This window comes from Argentina silus (genome assembly GCF_951799395.1).
Source record: "Argentina silus genome assembly, chromosome: 12".
NCBI classification, from domain to species: Eukaryota; Metazoa; Chordata; class Actinopteri; order Argentiniformes; family Argentinidae; genus Argentina; species Argentina silus.
In genome coordinates, this window is record NC_139666.1 from 9506902 (window position 1) to 9531768 (window position 24867).

Here is a 24867-nt window from a genome sequence, read left to right on the forward strand (position 1 = left end):
TGGTCGGAAAAGACGACATCTTTCTGAGGATTGACCAGATAAATGAGAAAGGTCATGATATCTGGTAGAAATACAGACACTAACTTTTTGCCACATACCATGTAGCATGTATCATGACAAGTCTACTGTTTGTGTTGCCAAACAGAAAATAGAGACACAGACACAGACACAGACACAGACACAGACACAGACACAGACACAGACAGACACACACACACACACACACACACACACACACACACACACACGCACACACACACACACACACACACACACCCAATGAAAGCCAAGGCCTGAGAGTAATCTATAGACCCTGGAAAGTAAAGAAACTGAAAGTGCTACGGTAGGTATTTTTCCCCTTATAGTTGTTTTGATTCCTGAGGTTAGAGGATCAATGTCCTCCTGTCTCTGTGAAAAATGAGATCATTTGGGCTCTGAGATAAGTGCTCTGAGACTCACGCTCTTCAAGAATTAGACAAAGCCTGTGATTCATCATTCCACTAAGTTCAAGCATTCAGTCAGGTTACCACTAAAGCACAGAGCTGCTTTTAGAAAAACTGTAAAAAAACAGATCAAACAAAGATGATAGTCCCTCAGCACCACTATCGACTATTGATTAAATAATCATTTGCTATCATCTTGAATTATAATGGACACACTGTTCTCACTCTTATACCCTGAGGAAGGTGAATATTGAAATTATTAATAAAGAATTTTAGGCCGAAGATGCTGACATAATATGTTCAGTGATTAATCCAATGAAAACTACTGTATAGCTGTATAGCTGTTATAGCCTAAAGGAGGAGTCATTTCCAAAATCCGTATACCGTTAGTCATTCAAAACTCTCTGTTACTCACATCATTACTCCACGATAAGGCCAGTGTTCAGTTGGTCAATACGTCTTATAGTATGACCACAATAAGTTGTTCAACCACGGGAGCAGTGTGCTATGGTATTGTTCATAGCACTGAAATGGGGGATAACAACACAGAGCCGTTCAATCTGCCCACCCAGGCTCTGTGGTGTCATTTTCCCCTTCATTTCAGCCCATTGAAATCAAGCGGACCCACTCCCAAACTTCAAACAGCCATGCTGTTGAAAATCCCCCATGCCTCATTACCCAGGAATCCACTTTCGTAATAGGCCTGTTAGAAATGACATGAAAAACAATATGGCTACTCAATCAAGCATAAAGCTCTGCACAGGTGTCCAACACACTATGTTTGGATTGACTGTGTTCGCGTGCCTATGTGTGTGTGTGTGCCTATGTGTGTGTGTGTGTGTGTGTGTGTGTGTGTGCATGCGTGCGTGCGTGTGTGTGTGCTGGGTGTTTTTTTCTTCTCAGAGGTGAGTCTATAAAACAGGAAACCACAGAAAGTTTTTGATTCATATGCACCATTTTATTTACTATATTTGGGTGTGTAGGGTACATTTCATCAGTCATCTACTGGCTTGCATGCTAGGAGGTAGAAATACCTCACTCCCACCACAACTTCTGTCTCCGACGAGGACACCCCCATCGCAGTCAACAGCCTAGAGAGAGAGAGAGAGAGAGAGAGAGAGAGAGAGAGAGAGAGAGAGAGAGAGAGAAAGAGAGACAAGAAGGTAGAAATATAAATATCGAAATTGCATAGACCAAAGAGACGTTATAGGTTTTAGAGCAGGGGAGGGGGACCCACTTGTTGGTGATGTGGTTGGAGAGAGTCCTGGCCTCCCCAGGGTCTTTCTTCAGCAGGGCCTGGTAGCTGGAGAAGGACTCGACCATCCCCATGTAACTGGAGAGAGCCATGGGCTTCTTCACCCACACACACTCCTGCCTGGACACACCCATTCAACACAGCATCAGTCAAAACAACACTGTGGAGTGAGACGGCCATGAATGCAATGTAAGGGTGCTTAGTGCTTCACCGCCAGCAACTCACCCGGCAACAGTACAGTATGTAGGGTTATGAAGGTTATGACTGTCATGTAATTATAAGGACCTCACCACTCCTTCTGTGTGTAAGGGATGGACTCGTAGGTCTGCTTGTAGAGAGCCACTGAGCTGGGGCCCAGGTGGGGGTTACGATACGGCAGGAGAGCAGCATAGAACTGAGGTGATGGAAGAAAAAAAAAAAAAAAGAATATGCATCATCAACAATATGTTATGTATGCCCTTAATGTATGCACACACACAATGCACTGACAGTGTAATTTAATTTATAGTGTCCATGCCCCATACCCATTTCACAGCTTCTAGCCTCTTAGCCACTTAGCCTCGCACAGCCTACAAAATGTATTGTTTTATTGTTCTATTTTGTATATTTGTTAATGCTATTTTGTTAATATTTTTGCTGTTTTCTAATCTATTTGGTAATATTTGCTTATCTATTGTTTTTTTTATATTGTTTTTTTATATCCCATGCACCAACCTCACCAAGTTGATTTCCTGTATGTGCAAATATACTTGGCCAAATAAAATAATTCTGATCCTGATTCTGATTACGGTATAAACACCTTCTTTTCACATAGAGATGCTTTCTGAAATTCAATGTATGTCCATAGTACAGTATAATGAATACTCAACAGTTTAGTGAATACAATGTGAGTTTTTGACTATGCATGGGATGTTTTGAGCATGTTGCTGTACAGAGGATAGGATAGTCCACTCCACTGTGTGTTGACATGAGAGACTGATCCTTTCCTCGACAGCTTGTGCTGACCTCCCTGCAGACCAGGTTGAGCGTATCAGAGCAGCAGTCTCCATACTGCAGGTCCATATCCATGGTGTAGTTGAGGAGGGCCAGGCAGCCGCCAGGCTTCAGGACCCTGTGGGCCTCCTGGAGGAACCTGGCACGGTCGAACCAATGAAACGCAGACATGGCCGACACCAAGTCCGCCGAGCCATCGGCCAAGGGGAGCTCCTCAGCCGGACACTGTCTGTCCAGAGGTATGATAGAGAAATGACACAGCGATCATGGCCACAGCTTAGCATGTCACAGCTTAGCATGTCAACATGGTAACGCTCTACCTAAAACATACAGTGTTATAAAGCCTGCATTCAAGTGTATGACAGGTCTTACAATACATTATGAAGGCATTATAATGCAGTATAACTGTTGGTATTTGAAGTAAAGTGTTACTGTCCGTTATGACAAACACAACAACTTATTTAACACCTTTCCCTTGGTTTATGTAATCAAAGCCCTTTATTTCATTCACTTGTACAGTATAGCACACAACTCAATCATTACATTAGGAATGCTCATGAAGCAAGGACCCAAATCATGCCAAGGTATTGACATGGCATACAGTACAGGAGTATTGGTAGGCTGAACACCGGTACTGAAGTCAAAGCTTTCGTTATGTCACTGAAGGAGGAGTTTGAGAAAACAAGGCTTCCATTGTTACAGTCTTAGCCATTGGCCTACATCCAGTGTGTCAACAAAGCACTTTGTCCCCATGGCGCCCCCCTCTCCCATGACACGTAGGAACAGTGAACTGCAAGAAAATAAAAGGACAGTGACAACTGTATGTGTTTAAGGAATCTTTTACTTGGTGCAATCAGGCAACAGAGCAAGTCCATACTCCGGGTCCAGCTGTGTGGTCTGAACCAAGAACTACGTTTTTCCATAGCTCTTGTATGTGATTTAGCCCTTTGATCTATCATCCAGTCTGAAGCAGGATACAAAGCATTACCCTCTGTATGTTAATTAGTTTGGTAGTGCTTGTCACACCTAATTATTAGACTATTCACAGTCTGAATCTTATAGAACTCTGCATTACAGAAGGAACAGTGAACTCTGCACCACAGTTTGATGGTCTCCTTCATATTGGTGCTATTAGTATCTATTATTGACAACTTTGAGTAAACTTAATACACGTCACCACCGGTTACAGGTTATAGTCACTCAGAAACATTGCTGCTTTTACAGTGTAGCACAATGTCACCAATAGTTGAAGAGACAAAACAAATGTTTCTAAATGCTGCCTTCTAACTTGTATCAAATGCAATGCATTTAATGTACTGTAGGCATATTGGGTTTGGGTCAGCATTATTAGCATTATGGTAGATGTTAAGTGGGATCCTTATGACAACTCTACAATCCCATCCCAAGGATCCAAGTTAGACTTAGGAGATCCTAACCTGTAGGAGATGTTTGGGGCGGAGGCATGCTCCTGGGCCAACTCCAGTTGGGCGGGGCTGACGTCAGTCCCCACCACGGAGGAGAAGTGAGGGGCGAGGAGCACGGTTCCCTGACCTGACCCACAGCCCACATCTACTGCCAGGTCAAAGGGCAAGGCCTTCTGTGAGGACACATAACACATAGGTCTGAGATATCACAAGGAAATGTGAACATCTTCAAATGTCAACAGATCTTCAGATTACTTGGCAACCCCCCCTCTCTTTAAAACACATAGTGTAAAAAAACCTATGCCTTAATATGTCTGTAAAAGTATTTCTTTTAACAATTGCATAATTACTTCACAGACATCCACAGAGGGAAAAACAACATTATTTTAGTGCATACCTTTACCGTATCAGGCTACTGCCTGATATTCTATTTCAGTAAAGAAAAGAAAAACAGTTCTAATCTAAGCTACACCCTGTGTAACGTGTGTGTTATGTTCGTACCTTGTTCCCCACAAACGCCACCACTTCTTCTATAATCTGTGCTGAAGGAGAGATCCTGTACATCCAGTATGAAGCAGCATGCTCCTTACCTTCATACAAACGATGGGCCATGGTGCCCTGAGCTACAGGAGGAAACTGCTGGAACAAATACTGTATGTCCTCTCAACAGAGAGAGAGAGCTGCTTTATACAAGGGTCTTTACTAAAACTCAGGCTAGCTTTCACTTGGTGCGGCCGAACTAAAACAAGGAAATTTGACCTCTCTCTATCTCCCTGGTTCTCACTCTGGCTCTGGCTCTGGCTCTGGCTCTCTCTCTCTCTCTCTCTCTCTCTCTCTCTCTCTCTCACACACACACACACACACACACACACACACACACACACACACACACACACACACACACACACACACACACACACACACACACACACACCACAGGGTATATCTTCCAGAGAGGCCTGTGTAGAGGGCGTTTCTTTGCCTCCATGGGTATGTGGCTTGTTTGTTAATGACACTGTTTCAGAAGGGGGCCACTGTGACAGGCCCTTTGTGGCGTGTGTAGTATCTGTCAGAACCAATAAGAAGTCCTGTGGAGATGGAGGGGGAGGGATCACACTATTGTTTAACAGATAGGGTGACGTTACTAAAGCAATTACTGAGGGAGAGAGTGATCGATTTATGGGAGAATTCCATCTTTATTAAGAAGTGTTGTTTCTCTTGCTTTGACAAATGCTGACTCTATGAACAATTAAAGATTACTAAGATGTCAGACACCCTTACTAACTTACTAAGATACCCTTCAGGTTATTGATATGAGACTGACTGCTGAAGTAATTACTCTGTTAAAGAACAAATCCAGAGTTTGTCTTAAGAATCTCTGCTCAACGTTTTTTTTATTTGAAATAGTAGCCAAATTAATAATTTCAAGTAGTTCATTATTAACAGTATTTAGACCCCCATACTCATGGCAATTAGTGTTAATGGTAACAGGTGAAATGACCACTGCTGGAGCACTGTTAAACCTGCTCTCAGGTGGGTGGAGTAGCAGTCATAGTGGTGTGTTCATGACAATGAGCAGGCCAAATGCTATCGGTTGTGCTACAAAAATCATGATCTGAAAATAGCAGTAATATTTCAGACACACTCCCTAGTGGCACTGCCACCAGACCTTGAGTTTGACCAAAGGTCCTCTGTCTGCTGGGTTACCCATTTGGTAGTATTTGGTAGTATATCCACACACACACACACACACACACACACACACACACACACACACACACACACACACACACACACACACACACACACACACACACACGCACACAGATGCACACACGCACACACACACACACGCACAAAGCCGAACTGGAAATCGAAATAGGTTTGTCAGGTTTATTGACAACAACAAAATCAAGTGGTTTGTATACAAATTAGATCAATTCTATTATGAAATAACAAAATTGTAAAACCAAGGTAACATGTTTCGACTGCAAACAACTTCAACATTTCTCACATAAACACATTGTGAGCTCTGACAGACGCTCATGACATAACACATCGCCATTGGTTTGGAGAGTTCACTCTGGTTTAGATGCCAGAACGCAGTAATACTTCATCCTCACTTCCATGGCTGTGTCAGGTGATGTGACTCCCATCGCATTCAGAAACCTGGAGCAAGACCACATCACTGTTTGTCTACATGTTCATATTTTAAAACATGAAAGGAGACAATACAACAGACATCCTGACTAAAGTCACAGAGAGGGTTAAATGTCTCTGCTCTAAACTCCCTAAACCTGAACGTCAGCAGTCGCTGCTAGTTGAAATGACATATTTGATACATTTCTTACCCTGACATAATATCCTGATTCTATAACAGACAAGTGCTTGTTCCTGCATAAACACACCTGACCTATTATAATTAAACACAGTGAACTAGTGTGCTGTCACCTGTTCTGTGTGCTGTGCAGCAGTGTCATGGCCGCCTCAGGCTCTGTCCTCTGGTAGGTCTGGTACATGGATAAGGTCTCTATGAAGCCCATGATGCTCCTGACTGAGAGTTGCTGCGTCACTGGGACACACTCAATCCTAACAGGCAAACACACAGAGACGTGCAGAAGGTTGGTATTTAAAAGCGCAACATGAATTGTCGTTCATCCAGATTAGTCTCACTGAGATAAAACTAAAAATGTCCCTCGCAAGAGAGACCAGGGCCATTATTTGCAAATCATCTCTGATCTATGATCAGTTTTGCCTTTTGATCATAATGAATACTATTAGATGAGCACTCCTAGATGAGCACTCCTAATCTGATACACTATGGATACCGACCCTTAGGCCAAGACAGTGATATAATGTGACTGAATGTGTAACTCATCACAGTGTTGCTACAGGTCTGTATACCATATGTTACCTCTCTTTGTCAGTGAAGGGGATAGCATCGTAAAGGTCCTCTAGTTTAGTGTTGGCCACAGCTACCTGTGTGCTGGTGAAAGGCAGCAGCAGGCTCTTCACCTGGGGATAGCAAAGGCAAGGACAGGCTCACACTCAGGCAGAGGACATGCAATCTAAACAGTGAGATCTATCTGCTAGTCATTACATTGCGGCTGTACAATATATGAAACACTGAGGTTTTACATGGTTTGAGGGTCTTACTGTATGTGTGTATCACCCAGGGTCTACTGTACTGTACCTCCTCATAGATGTGGCTGAGCCGGTCTCCACAGGAGCCATAATGAAGGCTGAAGTTGTCAGTGAAACCCAGCAGAGCCATGCAGCCCCGAGGCTTCAGAACCCGAGTTGCCTCCAAGCAGAACCTGCCCTGGTCGAACCAGTGGGCTGCTGAGGCTGCTGTCAGCAGGTCCACAGAAGCATCCGGAAAGGGCAGCTCCTCAGCAGTTCCATTCCTGCACGCACAGAGTCACAGACAGGGAGGATTTCTACATATTAACTACCTGGGAACTGACCTTTGTTCTGCATAAGCAATTGACTGTCTCTGCAGACTGCTGCCATCTCACTCTATGCAGGTCTGCGTCTGTATAAACCCGATGAGCACAGCATGCAACAATGCACACGCACGCACGCACACGCACGCACACGCATACACGAAAGCAACACACGCACGCACGCACGCACGTGGCCACACACACAAACGTACCTATAGGTGATGTTGAGGCACCCTGGCACTGCCCTGGCCTCCTCCAGCTGGCACTCGCTGATGTCGATGCCCACCACCTGCTGGAAATGAGGGGCAAGCAGGCGCGAGTTCTGCCCCGTCCCACAGCCCAGGTCCACAGCAAGCACATGTGGTTGTCCTTTCTGAGGAGAAGGGTCCAATGAGAAACTATGAAAAAAACATCTCTAGGCCAAGGTGTGGAAGACCTTTCTCAGACAATCTTAGACTCATCTAAGGCAGTGTTAATGCACCAGACGTCTTGCTGTATTTCATTGAAACAATAAAACCTGATTGATAATTCACTTTTTCAGCTCACCTTCTGGTCTAGGTATTGCAAGACAATGTCTTTGACCTCCTCAGGGGGTACGAAGCGGTACCTCTGGTAGATGGAGGCATGGTGTTTCTCCTCAAACAGCCTGTAGGTCATGGTGCTATCTGTTCTGCTCTAGCCTGGTCCCCTGTCTCTCCACCAGTGACTCAGCACACACACACACACACACACACACACACCTGCACCTGCACTGGCACCTGTTAATTATCAATAGAGAGGAACAATGGTGTGCCCAACTAATTCAAAACATGTATGTAGGTTGCAGGGTCGCATGGACATACTGTAAAAACTTGCACTGACTAGAATAGCTCTTAGTAACGTAATGCATTGCAGCAGCGGTCAAACAAACACATTTTGTCATGCAATACATTCAACTCGTAAAAGTAAGTATAGTCAGTGCAGGTTTTCTTTTCTTTACCTGGAGGAGCTACAGTATGAGGAGGAGTTAGTAGGCTACAGGCTGTCAGTGTTACAGTACTTAACACAGTAGGCTAGGGGTTGTCAGTGTTACAGTACTTAACACAGTAGGCTACAGGCTGTCAGTGTTACAGTACTTAACACAGTAGGCTACAGGCTGTCAGTGTTACAGTACTTAACACAGTAGGCTACAGGCTGTCAGTGTTACAGTACTTAACACAGTAGGCTACAGGCTGTCAGTGTTACAGTACTTAACACAGTAGGCTACAGGCTGTCAGTGTTACAGTACTTAACACAGTAGGCTAGGGGTTGTCAGTGTTACAGTACTTAACACAGTAGGCTACAGGCTGTCAGTGTTACAGTACTTAACACAGTAGGCTACAGGCTGTCAGTGTTACAGTACTTAACACAGTAGGCTACAGGCTGTCAGTGTTACAGTACTTAACACAGTAGGCTACAGGCTGTCAGTGTTACAGTACTTAACACAGTAGGCTACAGGCTGTCAGTGTTACAGTACTTAACACAGTAGGCTACAGGCTGTCAGTGTTACAGTACTTAACACAATAGGCTACAGGCTGTCAGTGTTACAGTACTTAACACAGTAGGCTACAGGCTGTCAGTGTTACAGTACTTAACACAGTAGGCTAGGGGGTGTCATTCTTGGAGTAGTTAACACAGTAGGTTAGGGGTTGTCAGTCTTGGGATAATTAACACAGTAGGCTACAGGCTGTCTTGGAGTAGTCTCGCAAAGTCCCATTCGGTCCCAAAATCTGGAGAACTAGGCTAGTCTTGCAGAGGCACATAGTGTTTGAATGAAAATGAATGAAATACAAACAAAACATGGCCGTCAGTCCAATTCATTATACCTAAGTCACATCTATGCAAAAAGTTAACCTTTGTTTTCTGTTGGTCTTGTTTAGCAGACAGACATAAAGACCGGCAGAAGAACTGTGCAGCACTTGCTGTCACGGTCCTTCACGTTTGCCTGTACAACAACAGGATTGGAAATTGCCACATTGAAGCAAATCAGGGAAACCACATCCAAACCACATGAACCCAATGAAATGTATGGAATGTTTTGTGTGTGTTTACCATGTTTGAATGATACTGATACTATTGTACAAATGCTGCTGCAATGTCTGATTTTTCTATTTTAACGTCTTCAAAATGACAACACAACTAGACGTTGTTAAAAGCTACGGTATGCGTTTAGGTGTAGCCATCACTTAATAAAAATTTCAGATCAAACACCCCATTCTGTTATGAGATGTGGTGAATTGGTTGAACGTAATGCAATACTGTATGATGCTTTTGACATCTTTGATCTACATAACACTCTCCAATGAACACTCATAGATAAGTACAATAATAGAGTCTTATAGAGACACAAGTTGAAGTTACCTAACAGATTCCAAACAATAGAAAAGAAAACATGAATCAAAGGAAGATGTTTTACATACTGTAAAGAGCATCGCAGATCTGTCAATACAGTTATTACAAATGTAAAAGAAAGCAAAGCTAGACCCACCTTTAAAGTGCAATGCTGCTTGTGAAGTTGTACATTCACTTTCAGCTGAAAAGTCCTTGTGTCTACCCAGAATGGTCAGCCAACCGTGGAGACTCAATCTTAACCCCCGCTTGTCCGGAACATGCATCACATTTTAACCTCTGCTTGTCCAGAACATGCATCACATTTTAACCTCTGCTTGTCCAGAACATGGGTCACATAAGAGATATTTTCACACACAATCATAATGTGATGATAAAAAAGGTAATGTAAACTCAATATTGTGCTATAGCTTCACAGCATAGATGTTTGTCACAGTCAGAAGCCCTGCATGGGGCAAATTCACTTTTTTGAAATCACATTGACACAGTTGACTGAATACAGCACATAGATAAAGCACTAAAACAGTCAACCAGTTTTAATTTAAGTAAATTACAGTTTCAGGTTAAAATACATGCTTTCAAAATGCAATACTCATAAAACATTTGAAATTATTGTATTTGTATTGTCATTGCATACAAGACTTTGCTCTACAACTTAATCCAACTGTTCTAAAATCATGATAACTCAACTATTTGGTAGACACAATTCTTTACAGTAAGGTTTATAGATTATAAGAGCTACTAAATCGTACAGTAATGCATGTTTCTAAGTCATAAATACTGGATAATATGGCATACATCTTTAGTTTGTAGATATCTCTCAGATATTTACCACAATTGGCTCTACAGTCATTCACTTTGCAAAGTGATTTTTTATTTTCTTCTTCTGCAATTTACACAAAAATCCCTGTCCCTGTCAGTGTCTGCAGCGCCCCCTGCTGGTGTGCGCTGTGGCCAGTCGGTGGGCCTGAGCTGTGAACTGTCAGAGGTTAATGGCTCTGTGACACTGGCCTGGCTGAGAATGGAGGGGAGCAGGGGGCTGCTGGTAAAACAGGAAGTCCTGACAGATAGTCACCCCAACAGGATGCTCAGTGTGACCCTGCCCAGCCTCCGTAGAGAGACCAGCTGCAGTGGGGGTGTGTGGTCTTTACTGAGGACTTGCTCAGAACAAGAGCTGACATTTTCAAAAAGTCTGGTTCTTTCTCTACCTTATTTTACTGTCCGCAAACCGCAAAATTGTCTCGCCCACAATTATGGGTAAACAACATGGAAAACATGGCATACGTGTTGCATGTATTGTGCAAGGATGGTTACAATTATCCAAGTTTCAGGTTTCAATGTTTCATTGTCAAATATACTGGGATACAGGGGAGCATCTTCCAGAACGCAATAGAACACTTTAGCACCACATAACACAGTAGGAACACAATAGTACAGCAGTTATATCACAATCAGTGGATGACTGAAATTGAAGGTGGAAATTGTGCAAGCTGGCACACTAATGATGCCACAGTCTGCTGTCCCTCTCTATTTGCAAAGTGAGTCATTTCTTAGATGTTAGTTACAACAGAGTGAATGCAATAAGGATGGGCATAGACCAAGACCAAATAATAGTAGTGTAGTGGTTGATTCTGCTTTGCATAACAGGTCTATTGACTGAGGGTAAGTTCAATCAATATCACAATGATATTCAGTACTGTATATTGATGATTATACCTGGTTTATATACCTGGTATAAATGTTTCATTCATTCATCAACTGATACAGTATATTGGGGCCATGTAATTTAAACAACTTTTGAAACGTCTATATCTTTTTGAGTTGAAGAGGTCTGAAACTAGTTTTGGTCAGATCAGTGTGTTATTGTTTTCAGAGATTACAGTATTTCGAAAGTCAATAACATGTTTCACCAAAAGAACTAAATGCAGGTGTGGATTATTGCACTAATGAAGTGACTTGTCAAGTCAGTGTGAGTTGTGAGATATCCCAGCTGCCAGAAGCAGCCACATTACAATGGGAAAGGAAAGCTCCCACTTCGAACACCACACTGTTCTATAACAACACTGCCTATTTAATCATCCACAGTGTGGACCAGCACGAGTGAAGGAGATGCAACTATACTCTCAGGCAGAATTAAATACTCATATACAGTATTTCTAACATGATCAGAACTGAGGTAAAAAAATAAGGTAAAACGTGTGTGCTTGTGTTGCTTTACTGACATTTTTGGCTTTTTATGTAAAACCTGACTGTTGTCCATTTGACCAGTGATGATCTATTTTAATGATCCAACTTCATATGGTTACACATTTTGTAACAATAACAATGTGCCAATCGTGGTAATACAAATACATTCAATTGTCTCTTACCACTGTAAAAACATTACAAACACACTTCTCTCTACTTTTCACCATGTTTGGTGTCAGTCAAACATGTTAACCACATCCTCTTCGGTCCTCAACCCATGGATCAACTTTGTCATTGGTAACATGATCTTGTATATTCTACCCAAAAGCCCAAACTATTTTCATTCTTGTTCTTTTTAGAAATGTAGTTGTATCAAATAAAGAGGTTTTTCTTTTATGGTCAACATGCTATATACTGTACTGTATGTGCTTCATTGCCATATTTGCAGTTTTTTTTTGTTATATTTAATTTTCTGTTAATTGTTGGTTTTATTTATTTATTTGTATTCTAAAGTACATTGTGTCACTTGTTTTGTGCAAACAATACTCTATAAATACAGTTTGATTGATTGTTTGATTGATTGAAATACTGCATTGATGTTGATACTGTACCATCTTAACAGTGTCTCAACACAATTCGGCATCTGATTGTCCTTGGCTTGTCCTCAGTAATACCAGCGGATATTCGTAATATACAAATTCTATTTTTTTATCTGGATACCCTGTGGTTGGATTTAGGCATCACTACTGTGTAATTTCTCAAAACATCTTTGAAATCAGCGTTTCCTTTGCACAACAGTAAAATTACATTCTTGCTTGTCATTACTTTTCATTAAAGTAATAGTCTCGAAGCAGTTTTTTTGTGTGTGTGTTATGCCATGATTTGTGTGCATTGAAACAGAGGAGATAATGATTTATGATGTGTGGAACTATTACTGTTTAATTGTGTCCAATTTTAAACTTTTAGTTGTTAACATGACTGGTTTAATGTAAATGTTCAGAGTTAAAGTTATGTATGCATATATATATATATGGGCACTCCAGCGATGATCGCCAGGGCCTCAAGGTGGTGCCAGAGGGTTGGTTAGGGGGAGGAACCGTAACACAGGTGGTGCAACTGGAAGATTTTAAATGGACAAATGTTCTGAAATTATATTTTGATGGCTGTATAAAATGCATTTTTGGGTGCAGATGATTGTAGTCCTTTACATTCAAATGTCATGTTGAAGTTATTTTCATTGGAATAATGTCATGAAAACAAATGTGTTTTTTCCATTTTGATGTTTGATACAATTTTGATTGTATGAGTTAGTGAGTGCAGTTTAATATATCACCAGAAGATGGCACTGTTGGAGAATATATGGCTCTGTTGGAGAATGTTGGGTTTGGGAGAGGAAGAATGTGTTTCTTTCAGCTCTCTCTTCCTTCTTCTGTGTTATCTCTAGTTCTTTTCGGAATCACAGTAAAAAGGTAGCACTTCAATACATTTCACTCCCAAACACAAATGTGTGTGTGTGTGTGCGAGTATGTGTGTGCGAGTGTGTGTGTGCGAGTGCGTGTGTGTGTGTGCGTGTGCGTGTGCGAGTGTGTGTGTGCATGTGCGTGTGCGAGTGTGTGTGTGCAAGTGTGTGTGTGTCTTTGTTTTCATTGTACTATACATTCTATTACTTGTTTTGTACAAACAATGCTGTATATAAATAAAGTTTTGATTAATTTATTGATTTATTGAAATACTGCATTGATGTTCATACCACCTTAACAGTGTCTTAACACATTTTGACATCTGGATTTTTCTCAGTAATACCTGTTAAGGGACATTTGTAAGTGACCAACTCACAAAGTAATGAATTCAGATTTCTATGTTGAAAACCTGCGGTTGGATTGAGACATCACTGTTGAAACATATTGGATCTTTTTGTTTTACATGACATTTTAACTTTGTGAACTTCCTCTTTTGCTCAGGCATTTCCTCTCTCTATTACCAAAGTTCTGTGTTTTGAGATTGTTTCAGAGCGTAGAGGGAAACTGTACAATAAGTTAAGATGGTAAAGGACATAGGCTCCATGAGTTTAACATTGTTGTGGATCCTAGTATTGATATCAGGATACAGCCAAACACTCTCAGCTGAAGGTAAGCTCAGAGTTTCTGATTGAATTATGATACTCAATGTTGACTTTAAGAAATCCCCCCTTAGTACTCAGACATACAGCTGTGAGGCAGATGTAAAGATCATCAAAACAATTAACGCCCTGAAGCATGGAAATTCCTCACAAGGAATCATTGTTGGTCCACTTCTTTTTACTATTTACATTAACAATATTGGATAATCTGTAAATAACCTGCATCTATATGCCAATGACATTGTTGTATATACTTTGTTGAAAAATGTTTGTTTTTCTTGATTGTGTTTTATAATGTTGTAATTCTATATGATTAATCATTGTAAACTGTCTGTATGCAGAGCTCCCTTGTAAAAGAGTCCTTGGTCTCAACGGGACTCCCTGCCAAAATAAAGGTTAAATAGAAGTAGAAATCACATAACAATTATTCTTGCATCTTGCCCATTGGTTGATAGCTCATTAATGGACCTACTACAAATGTCAATGGCATATTAACATAAATTAATCTTATATTTCTACCAAATAAAATACACTCCCCCTTTTACAATAACTAACCTATTTGAACTAGTACTCTGTATATTTTGTTATGTCAAGAATACTTCAAAGAGAAAGGTAAAAGATGGTTGGCAGGTAGATATAAAGTGGGTGCAATGTGCATCAGAAAGTATTTTGAAATTCCTTCTCATCAAAATGATATCCTCCCTATATGAGGTGTGTCTTTGTGTTGTTGGCCAGGTTGGGGTACGTTAAATTTGAATTCAGTCAATTCAAGAAGTAAATTGAAACATCAATGTAAGATTGAAAATAGGGCATATATTTTCGATGATTTCTCACTATTTCTACACTATAATTTGAGATGTTTTAACAACATTTAATGATTAATGGGGTCTAAGCCTCAGGGCAAGGTCACAGGATAAAACGGCTGTCTGAGAATTGTCAAAGGAGAGCACTGGAGATATCTACCAGGTTTGTAGCAATAGGGCAGACCGTCTTTGATGTATCAGCTTTTATGTGACTTCAGGGGTATGAGCCTGAGAGATCATGATCATGATCGGATTAACTGTCTTGGACTTATAACCATTTCTGTGAGAGGCCACTCCCCCTGGACAATTCATTGTTTAATAGCAGTCATGTTCTTTGTTTAAATGGTAAACAAAATGGGTCCTGGGAGGAACTAATTCCATTGATGCTCCGTACCAAGTGTGGTGCAGATAGGTCAGTAACTGTAAAAGCCTGAGTTTTGTAGGTGTTTTTCACAAATTTCAAAATGGTGGAACATCCATCATGGCAGACCTTATAATCCTAGATGCTTTTTTTTGTTCATCATGATGAGAGCTACCTACCAAATGTGGTGACTGTAGGTCATAAGTTGTGGGAGATATGGCCTTTCAATGTTGGCAATTTCAAACACGCGTAACAACACCCCCATTAGGCCAGTGGGGGTAACATTACATTTGGAGGTAGTGGTCACCACTTCCTATCATAATGCCAAGTTTCAAGTCTCCAGCATAAAGCATCTCATGTGAAATTGAGCAACGATTATTATTATTATTATTATTATTATTATTATTAATAATAATAATAATAATAATAATAATAATAATAATAATAATACAAAATAGAAGTCCACTCCAACCCTATTTAGTGTGTGTTTGGGTATGTGAATGTGAGTGAGTGAGTGTGAGTGACATGCACTGTAGCTTGGAGAGCAATCTTTTGAGTGGACTAAGATTCTGACCAATTTCTCCTCTCCACAGTATTGACAAAGAGGATCTTCATCCTTGATGGGTTTAAAAACGATGTCTCTCTCCCTGCTCCCTCAGTGAAGGGAGGGACAGAGCACCAATGGATTTGGACCTCACATGATGGCAGACACTCAAACTATTCAATAGCCAGAATGAGCTCATCCACTTCGAGTATTGAATCGAACACAAAAGCTAAATTTTCACTAGGGAAAGAATATGATCTTTCTCTGGAGGATGACTTTGAAATTGCAGGAGAGTTTTTGTTTGCACAAACCGAACCAGCTTTTGTTTCCCTGGCGAAATTTGAGGTGTTTGGCATCAAATGTATGTTGGCTTCATGTCTTCAATTTCTGTCGTGACATAACTTCATCCATAATATCAATGTGTATATTGTCACTTTGTCAACATCACAAATAGTATATTCACCTTTCACGAAAATTAATAAAACAAATAACAAAAATGAAACATAAACATATGCCTTTTTGAATTTGATAAGATAACCAGCATGTACACTAGGCCTATCTATACAGTTTGTCTTCACACATATCAGATTTTAATCAGAACCAGCTTTTGTTTCTCTGGTGAAATTTGAGGTGTCTGGTGTGAAATGCATGTTTAGTTTCTATAGTGACTTTCATCAGACATTTCTTTCTCTCTCTCTCTCTCTCTTTCTCTCTCTCTCTCTCTCTCTCTATGTACATATTGTCACTTTGTCAAACAAAAAACAAAAAAGTAAACGTAAAATGTGTTTTAATTTGATAAGATAACCAACATGTAGGCCTACAGTATCCACACATTTCTAATTTGGAAACTAGTGATAGATTTTGAAAGAATATTTTCAAGTACAGTAGTAGATAGATAGGTAGGTAGATAGATATATCGATTATCTCATATGTACCCCCCTTTTTTTGCAGTAAAAAGGTCTGATTTGGATCTTGGATCTGATTTGAGTCTAAGATGTGAGATATCCCGCATGCCAGAGTCAACCACACTGCAGTGGGAGAAAGAGGGAGATGTCACCGCAAACACCACATTGTTCTACAACAACACCGCCTACTTGGTCATCCACAGTGTTGACCAGCACTTGGAGACATACAGATGTATTCCCAGACAGAATGGAACACGGCTTTATGTTTTTTATTTTGAACAATTTAAAGTAGAAACAGGTAATTGTGATTGGTTTATGGACATAAGCTGTAATACATAAATGCATCAACTATATTATTAAAGTCAGCATCAATCAGTGAACATAAAGTCAGCTGTGATGCAGTTGCACTACGACATACTAAACAGAAGCAGCCTTTTTGTTCAACATGTTTTGTTTTTTTTCAGGCACATTTGAGCAAATACTAACTTTGTATCGAGAGAGCACCAACAGGAGTGAGGTGGATCTTCTATGCAGGTCTAGAAAGGGAAACAAGGCCACATCAAAATGGACCAGGAGCACATTGTTTAGTGAGACACAAGTTACACTGACTTCATATGACAGAAACCATCCGAACAGAAACTCTACTGAACTCCAAGGAGGCAGATTCTCATCTCCTGATTTCGATGGATTTGATTTCCCTCTGCGTGTCTCACCTGTGACCTTCGAAGATAGTGGAGTGTTCAGATGTTATTTTGATGACAGACTCTTTGCCAGTGTTGAACTCAGAACCCTTCAAGGTAACAGAAATGTGAATTGTGATGTATTTTCTACACCAAATGAGACATCAATTAACAAAGCTAACATGCTCAGTAATGTTTTCTGTTCCCTGTCAGTGTCTGCAACGCCCCCTGGTGGTGTGTCCTGGGACCAGTCGGTGGTCCTAAGCTGTGAACTGTCGGAAGTGAGTGGCTTAGTGACCCTGGCCTGGCTGAGAATGGAGGAGAGCAGGGGGTTGCTGGTAAAACAGGAAGTCCTGACAGAGAGTCACCCCAACAGGACACTCAGTGTGACCCTGCCCAGCATCCGTAGAGACCAGCTGCAGTGGGAATGTGTGGTCTTCACTAAGGACTTGCTCAGAGCGAGAGCTACCCTGACACTCACACCCAGCAATGACAAAGCACCATCTACACCTAGCTCAGGTAATACCAGAATTGTAGATAACAGTAGATCTTAGATCTGGATTTCACCAGTAATATAAGGTAAGCGGGACCTATGAGATGAACTCTAGATCTGTTTGTCTAGATCTGTGTGTGATCATGATGGTCTGCATTGCCCTGGTCTGTGTTGGGATCCTGACTGGAATTCTGGTGTTTTACTGCAAGAAGAGGGAGACAACAACAGGTAAAGACACCCAACATGAGCACGGAACGGACAGTTCTTATTGATGACCACACCGACAACTGGTCCTACACAACACACAGTAGGCAGAGATGCAGGCAACATTGAGTAGCCCAAGTAAAGTGCCTCCTACGATGGGGCTGAGTGAAGAGGGAGTTATGTTATCAGTCTTAAGAGCCATGTTGACGACTGGTGTTTCCACCACATGTTGATTGAAATGTCTTCATGCTTGAACATTTGAAATGCAGCCTGCCCCTAACTTTACACTGTAACAGAAACACTGTTTTTTGTTTTTTTTCCTAAGCTGTAACATCTGTTTCATTGACGGACAACAATGACCCAGTCTACACCAACATCACAGATGTACAGAGAGACAAAGGTAAGCTACCTACAGTCTGTACAACAATGAGGATAATGGACACAGAAAAATACTGTACTTCCAGGAAATAGATAAAGAGAGGAGAAAGACGAGGTAGACAATAACAAGATACTCATGCTGACTCATTTTGATTAAGAAGGTATACTGTAGAAATAATGCAATATCTGCATACTGCATATGAAAAACACTGAAGGCAAAGCGTGATTAACTTTTGGACATGTCCTTTCTGTTTCATATCCAGAGGGCCAGGGGTGTCCACAGGGGGATAAAGATAATGAGGAAATACATTACTCCACGTTGTGTTTGGGCGGACCCCCCCGCCTTCCTGGTGAGTTTCCATAGTTGTCTATATTGTAGTTGTTTGGAAATACGGTATAGAACATCTCAAAGACTGTACAGTGCTATGTTAATTTAGGTTAACCATTTGCATTTCATATTTTTTCAGATCCAAACATAAATTCAGAATCAAATAAGGTAACAGTACTTTATTCAAATAACAAAACAGAAAGTGAAAATCTGAAGAATATCTGCACAATACGAGATAAAACACCAAATACAGACATACAAATTTATTTGTTTTTCATTTTAATTTCTTAAGCTTTATTTTCTTTCCACTTTTTGCTCTGATTTCTATGTTAGTTCTTTTTTAGAAATGGTCAAACATTTAGTAAACCATAGTATTTTCTTTGTTGTTAACTGATTTTGTATGTTTGTCCAAAACAACAGGACGATACTGCTGTGGTCTACTCAGCTCTCAACATAACTTAGAGAAACACATCTTCATGGTTCTCAGCTGGAGAAGAAAACTCAAAGCTTATTATTTTCTATATTTAGTGAATTTTCTTGAAGTCGTTTTTTTGTGTGTGTTATGCCATGATTTGTGTGCATTGAAACAGAGGAGATTATGATTCATGATGTGTGGAACTATTACTGTTTAATTGTGTGTAACTTTTAGTTCTTAACATGACTTAGCACACTGGTTTAATATATATACACAGTAAATACAGTATATATTCAAACCATTCTTAGACAGCAGGTGTTGCAATTGGAAGATTTTAAATGGACAAATGTTCTGAAATTATATTTTGATGGCTGTATAAAATGCATTTTTGGGTGCAGATGATTGTAGTCCTTTACATTCAAATGTCATGTTGAAGTTATTTTCATTGGAATAATGTCATGAAAACAAATGTGGTCTTTCCGTTTCGATGTCAGCTCATTGTATGAATTAGTGAGTGTAGTTGAATATATCACCAGAAGATGGCACTGTTGGAGAATATATGGCTCTGTTGGAGAATGTTGGGTTTAGGAGAGGAAGAATGTGTTTCTTTCAGCTCTCTCTTCCTTCTTCTGTGTTATCTCTAGTTCTTTTTGGAATCACAGTAAAAAGGTAGCACTTCAATACATTTCACTCCTAAACACAAAGGTGTGTGTGTGTGTGTGTGTGTGTGTGTGTGTGTGTGTGTGTGTGTGTGTGTGTGTGTGTGTGTGTGTGTGCGTGTGTGTCTGTGTGTGTGCGTGTGCGCTTGTGCGCGTGCGTCTGTGCACGTGAGTGTGTGTGTGTGTGTGTGTCTTTCTTTTTATTGTACTGTACATTCTATTACTTGTTTTGTACAAACAATGCTGTATATAAATAAAGTTTTTATTAATTTATTGATTGATTGAAATACTGCATTGATGTTCATACCACCTTAACAGTGTCTTAACACATTTTGACATCTGGATTTTTCTCAGTAATACCTGTTAAGGGACATTTGTAAGTGACCAACTCACAAAGTAATGAATTCAGATTTCTATGTTGAAAACCTGCGGTTGGATTGAGACATCACTGTTGAAACATATTGGATCTTTTTGTTTTACATGACATTTTAACTTTGTGAACTTCCTCTTTTGCTCAGGCATTTCCTCTCTCTATTACCAAAGTTCTGAGTTTTGAGATTGTTTCAGAGCGTAGAGGGAAACTGTACAATAAGTTAAGATGGTAAAGGACATAGGCTCCATGAGTTTAACATTGTTGTGGATCCTCGTGTTGATATCAGGATACAGCCAAACACTCTCAGCTGAAGGTAAGCTCAGAGTTTCTGATTGAATTATCAAACTGTTAACTTGAAGAAAGCCCTATTAGGAACTTGACATAAGGCTGTGAGGTAGTTGTAAAGATCATGACAGATAAATCATTCTGGCATCTCAGCTTTACATTAAACATCCAATTTCCCACCATTTGTCCACCGTTTATTTATTTGAACTATTTTTGTTGGCTTTGTTAAGAGTGCTTCAAAGATAAATGTAAAGATTTGGCAGACAGATATAAAATGGGTGCAATGTTAATCAGAAATGAATTTGATTATTCAATTTTATTGTAAAATTGAATAATAATGGTAATAATAATATCCGTTTTTTTTTTTTTTTTTTTAATAATAATATTAGTTTTTTTAATAATAATAGTATAAACAAACATTCAAAATAATACTCCCTGAATTGGCTCCATTGAAACCATATTGACATCAACCCTGGTTAGAGTGTGTATGTGCTTGGGTGTGAGCAGGAGTGATTGTGACATGCACTGTACTGTAGCCTTATGTGGAGCAGTCTTTTGAGTGAACTACGATTCTGACCAACTTCTTCTCTCTGCAGTATTGACAAAGAGGGTCTTCTTCCTTGCTGGAAGAAACGAAAGAATCTTTCTTCCTGCTCCCCGAGTGAGTGGAGGGACAGAGCACCAATGGATTTGGACCTCACATGATGGCAGACACTCAAACTATTCAGTAGCCAGAATCAGCAAATCCACTTGGGGACTTACATGGAACACAAAAACTCAATTTTCAAATGGGGGAGAATATGCGCTTTCTGCGGAGCCTAATTTTGAAATTGCTGGAGAGTTTTGGTTTACACAAACCCGTCCGGTTTTTATTCATCTGGAGAAATTTGAGGTGTTTGGTATTCAAGGTATGTTACTTCATGTTCAGGTTCTGTCATAACATAACTTTCATCCAATACATTAATGTACATATTGTCACTTTGTCAACATCACAAGTGGTATATTCACCTTACACTAAAATTAGTAAAAACAAATAACACAAATATTTCTCTTTTGAATTTGATAACATAAGCTGCATGTACACAAGGCCTATCTATAATCACGAATGTCTGATTTGGACCAATCTAAACTAGTGTTTCATGATATTCAATTTGTTCAGTCATTCCAAGTACAGTTGCAAGTTATTCCAAGTTATATGTAGCTTTCTCTTTTTTGCAGTTACACCCTTCACGTACCTTGACCATAATCTTGGATCTGATATTAGTGTGAGTTGTAAGCTGTCCTACATACCAGAGTCAACCACATTGCAGTGGGATAGAGGAGGAGTTCCCACCTCTTACACCACACTGTTCTACAACAACACTGCCCACATGATCATCAACAGTGTTGACATACACAGCCAGGGGGAATACTACTGCAGAATCAGACAGAATGGAACAGAGTTATATTGGGTTTCTCAACGAGTTAAAGTAAAAACAAGTAAGTGTGAATGGTTCAAGGACATACGATGGAATAAATGCATTTGTTGATCAACTAGATTACATTAGTCAGGATGAATCTGTTAACATGAAGGCAAGTATGTTCTAATATTTTGAAGAGCAACAGTGAGGTAATTGAACTACAACATAAATAACAGATGCCTTTTTGTCCAAAATGTGTTTTTTTTTCAGCCACATATAATAACCCATTAACTCTGTACCGAGAGAGCAGCAACAGCAGTATGGTGGATTTGCTCTGCAGGTCTGCATCCCGATACACGGGAGCCAGTTGGACCAGGAGCCCATCTCATGATAGAGACCATCCTGACAGAACCTCTACTGAACTCCAAGGAGGCAGATTCTCATCTCCTGATTTCAATGGATTTGATTTCCCTCTGCATGTCTCACCTGTGACCTTCGAAGATAGTGGAGTGTTCAGATGTTATTTTGAAGCTATTCTCTTTGCCTTTGTCAAGCTCACAACCATTCAAGGTAACATAAATGTGAATTTTAGAGCATATCAATATATTTTCTACACAGGATGAAACATCAAACAAGGCCAACATGCTCAGTGATGTTCTCTGTTATCTCAGTGTCTGCAACGCCCCCTGGTGGTGTGTCCTGGGACCAGTCGGTGGTCCTAAACTGTGAACTGTCGGAAGTGAGTGGCTTAGTGACCCTGGCCTGGCTGAGAATGGAGGAGAGCAGGGGGTTGCTGGTAAAACAGGAAGTCCTGACAGAGAGTCACCCCAACAGGACGCTCAGTGTGACCCTGCCCAGCATCCGTAGAGACCAGCTGCAGTGGGAATGTGTGGTCTTCACTAAGGACTTGCTCAGACTGAGAGCTACCCTGACACTCACACCCAGCAATGACAAAGCACCATCTACACCTAGCTCAGGTAATACCAGAATTGTAGATAACAGTAGATCTTAGATCTGGATTTCACCAGTAATATGAGGTAAGCTGGACCCATGAGATTAACTCTAGATCTGTTTGTCTAGATCTGTGGGTGATCATGATAGTCTGCATTGCCCTGGTCTGTGTTGGGATCCTGACTGGAATTCTGGTGTTTTACTGCAAGAAGAGGGAGACAACAACAGGTAAAGACACCCAACATGAGCACAAAACGGACAGTTGATGACCCCACCAACAACTCTGGTCCTACACAACACACAGTAGGCAGAGATGCAGGTAGTGGGGGCACACTGAGCATCCTGTTGGGGTGACTCTCTGTCAGGACTGTGTGTTTGACCAGCAGCCCCCTGCTCTCCTGCATCCTCAGCCAGGCCAGGGTCACAGACTGTGCAGTACAGTATACAGTAGTGGAACATTGAGTAGCCCAAGTAAAGTGCCTCCTACGATGGGGCTGAGTGAAGAGGGAGTTATGTTATCAGTCTTAAGAGCCATGTTGACGACTGGTGTTTCCACCACATGTTGATTGAAATGTCTTCATGCTTGAACATTTGAAATGCAGCCTGCCCCTAACTTTACACTGTAACAGAAACACTGTTTTTTGTTTTTTTTCCTAAGCTGTAACATCTGTTTCATTGACGGACAACAATGACCCAGTCTACACCAACATCACAGATGTACAGAGAGACAAAGGTAAGCTACCTACAGTCTGTACAACAATGAGGATAATGGACACAGAAAAATACTGTACTTCCAGGAAATAGATAAAGAGAGGAGAAAGACGAGGTAGACAATAACAAGATACTCATGCTGACTCATTTTGATTAAGAAGGTATACTGTAGAAATAATGCAATATCTGCATACTGCATATGAAAAACACTGAAGGCAAAGCGTGATTAACTTTTGGACATGTCCTTTCTGTTTCATATCCAGAGGGCCAGGGGTGTCCACAGGGGGATAAAGATAATGAGGAAATACATTACTCCACGTTGTGTTTGGGCGGACCCCCCCGCCTTCCTGGTGAGTTTCCATAATTGTCTATATTGTAGTTGTTTGGAAATACGGTATAGAACATCTCAAAGACTGTACAGTGCTATGTTAATTTAGGTTAACTATTTGCATTTCATATTTTTTCAGATCCAAACATAAATTCAGAATCAAATAAGGTAACAGTACTTTATTCAAATAACAAAACAGAAAGTGAAAATCTGAAGAATATCTGCACAATACGAGATAAAACACCAAATACAGACATACAAATTTATTTGTTTTTCATTTTAATTTCTTAAGCTTTATTTTCTTTTCACTTTTTGCTCTGATTTCTATGTAATTTTTTTTTTTAGAAATGGTCAAACATTTAGTAAACCATAGTATTTTCTTTGTTGTTAACTGATTTTGTATGTTTGTCCAAAACAACAGGACGATACTGCTGTGATCTACTCAGCTCTCAACATAACTTAGAGAAACACATCTTCATGGTTCTCAGCTGGAGAAGAAAACTCAAAGCTTATTATTTTCTATATTTAGTGAATTTTCTCAAAGTCGTTTTTTTGTGTGTGTTATGCCATGATTTGTGTGCATTGCAACAAAGGAGATTATGATTTATGTGTGGAACTATTACTGTTCAATTGTATCCAACTTTTGTATCCAACATTACTTAGCACATTGGTTTAAATGTAAATGTTCAGAGTTAAAGTTATATATTTGTATATATTTATTGACAGCAGGTGGTGCAATTGGAAGATTTTAAATGGACAAATGTTCTGAAATTATATTTTGATGGCTGTATAAAATGCATTTTTGGGTGCAGATG

General features: G+C 40.3%; 4 protein-coding genes across 4 annotated transcripts; 2 read left to right on the top strand and 2 right to left on the bottom strand.

Moving 5' to 3' along the window:
- Positions 1–1437: 1437 nt before the first annotated feature.
- Positions 1438–4727, bottom strand: LOC310813090 (putative methyltransferase; the record flags this gene model as incomplete). The annotated part of the gene is made up of 6 exons (XM_083681931.1): positions 1438–1534; positions 1681–1818; positions 1989–2092; positions 2704–2920; positions 4128–4288; positions 4617–4727. 6 exons carry the CDS (start codon positions 4725–4727, stop codon positions 1438–1440), a joined length of 828 nt encoding a protein of 275 aa, XP_083538057.1.
- A 1466-nt stretch (positions 4728–6193) lies between these two features.
- Positions 6194–8218, bottom strand: LOC310812945 (putative methyltransferase; the record flags this gene model as incomplete). Its single annotated transcript, XM_083681709.1, has 6 exons — positions 6194–6284; positions 6567–6704; positions 7030–7130; positions 7309–7522; positions 7774–7934; positions 8108–8218. 6 exons carry the CDS (start codon positions 8216–8218, stop codon positions 6194–6196), a joined length of 816 nt encoding a protein of 271 aa, XP_083537835.1.
- An 8734-nt stretch (positions 8219–16952) lies between these two features.
- Positions 16953–20081, top strand: LOC310813241 (uncharacterized protein; the record flags this gene model as incomplete). Its single annotated transcript, XM_083682104.1, has 8 exons — positions 16953–17079; positions 17576–17644; positions 17741–18046; positions 18150–18248; positions 18550–18624; positions 18866–18952; positions 19070–19098; positions 19351–20081. The coding sequence occupies 8 exons, from the start codon at positions 16953–16955 to the stop codon at positions 19390–19392; spliced, it is 834 nt and encodes a 277-aa protein (XP_083538230.1). The 3' UTR covers positions 19393–20081.
- Positions 20082–21444: 1363 nt separating this feature from the next.
- LOC310813531 (uncharacterized protein) lies at positions 21445–24795 on the top strand. Its single transcript, XM_083682584.1, has 9 exons — positions 21445–21570; positions 21881–22141; positions 22333–22632; positions 22734–23039; positions 23143–23241; positions 23672–23746; positions 23988–24074; positions 24192–24220; positions 24474–24795. Exons 2-9 carry the CDS (start codon positions 22033–22035, stop codon positions 24513–24515), a joined length of 1047 nt encoding a protein of 348 aa, XP_083538710.1. The 5' UTR covers positions 21445–21570; positions 21881–22032; the 3' UTR covers positions 24516–24795.
- The last annotated feature ends 72 nt before the right edge of the window (positions 24796–24867 follow it).

What these genes read in the sequence shown, in the direction of transcription:
- LOC310813531 (XM_083682584.1), top strand. Translation starts at nt 22,033, where the DNA reads ATGATCATCAACAGTGTTGACATACACAGCCAGGGGGAATACTACTGC. An exon ending in ACCATCTACACCTAGCTCAG is followed by an intron (nt 23,040 to 23,142) that starts GTAATACCAGAA and finishes CTGTTTGTCTAG; the next exon opens with ATCTGTGGGTGATCATGATA. An exon ending in TAAATTCAGAATCAAATAAG is followed by an intron (nt 24,221 to 24,473) that starts GTAACAGTACTT and finishes CCAAAACAACAG; the next exon opens with GACGATACTGCTGTGATCTA.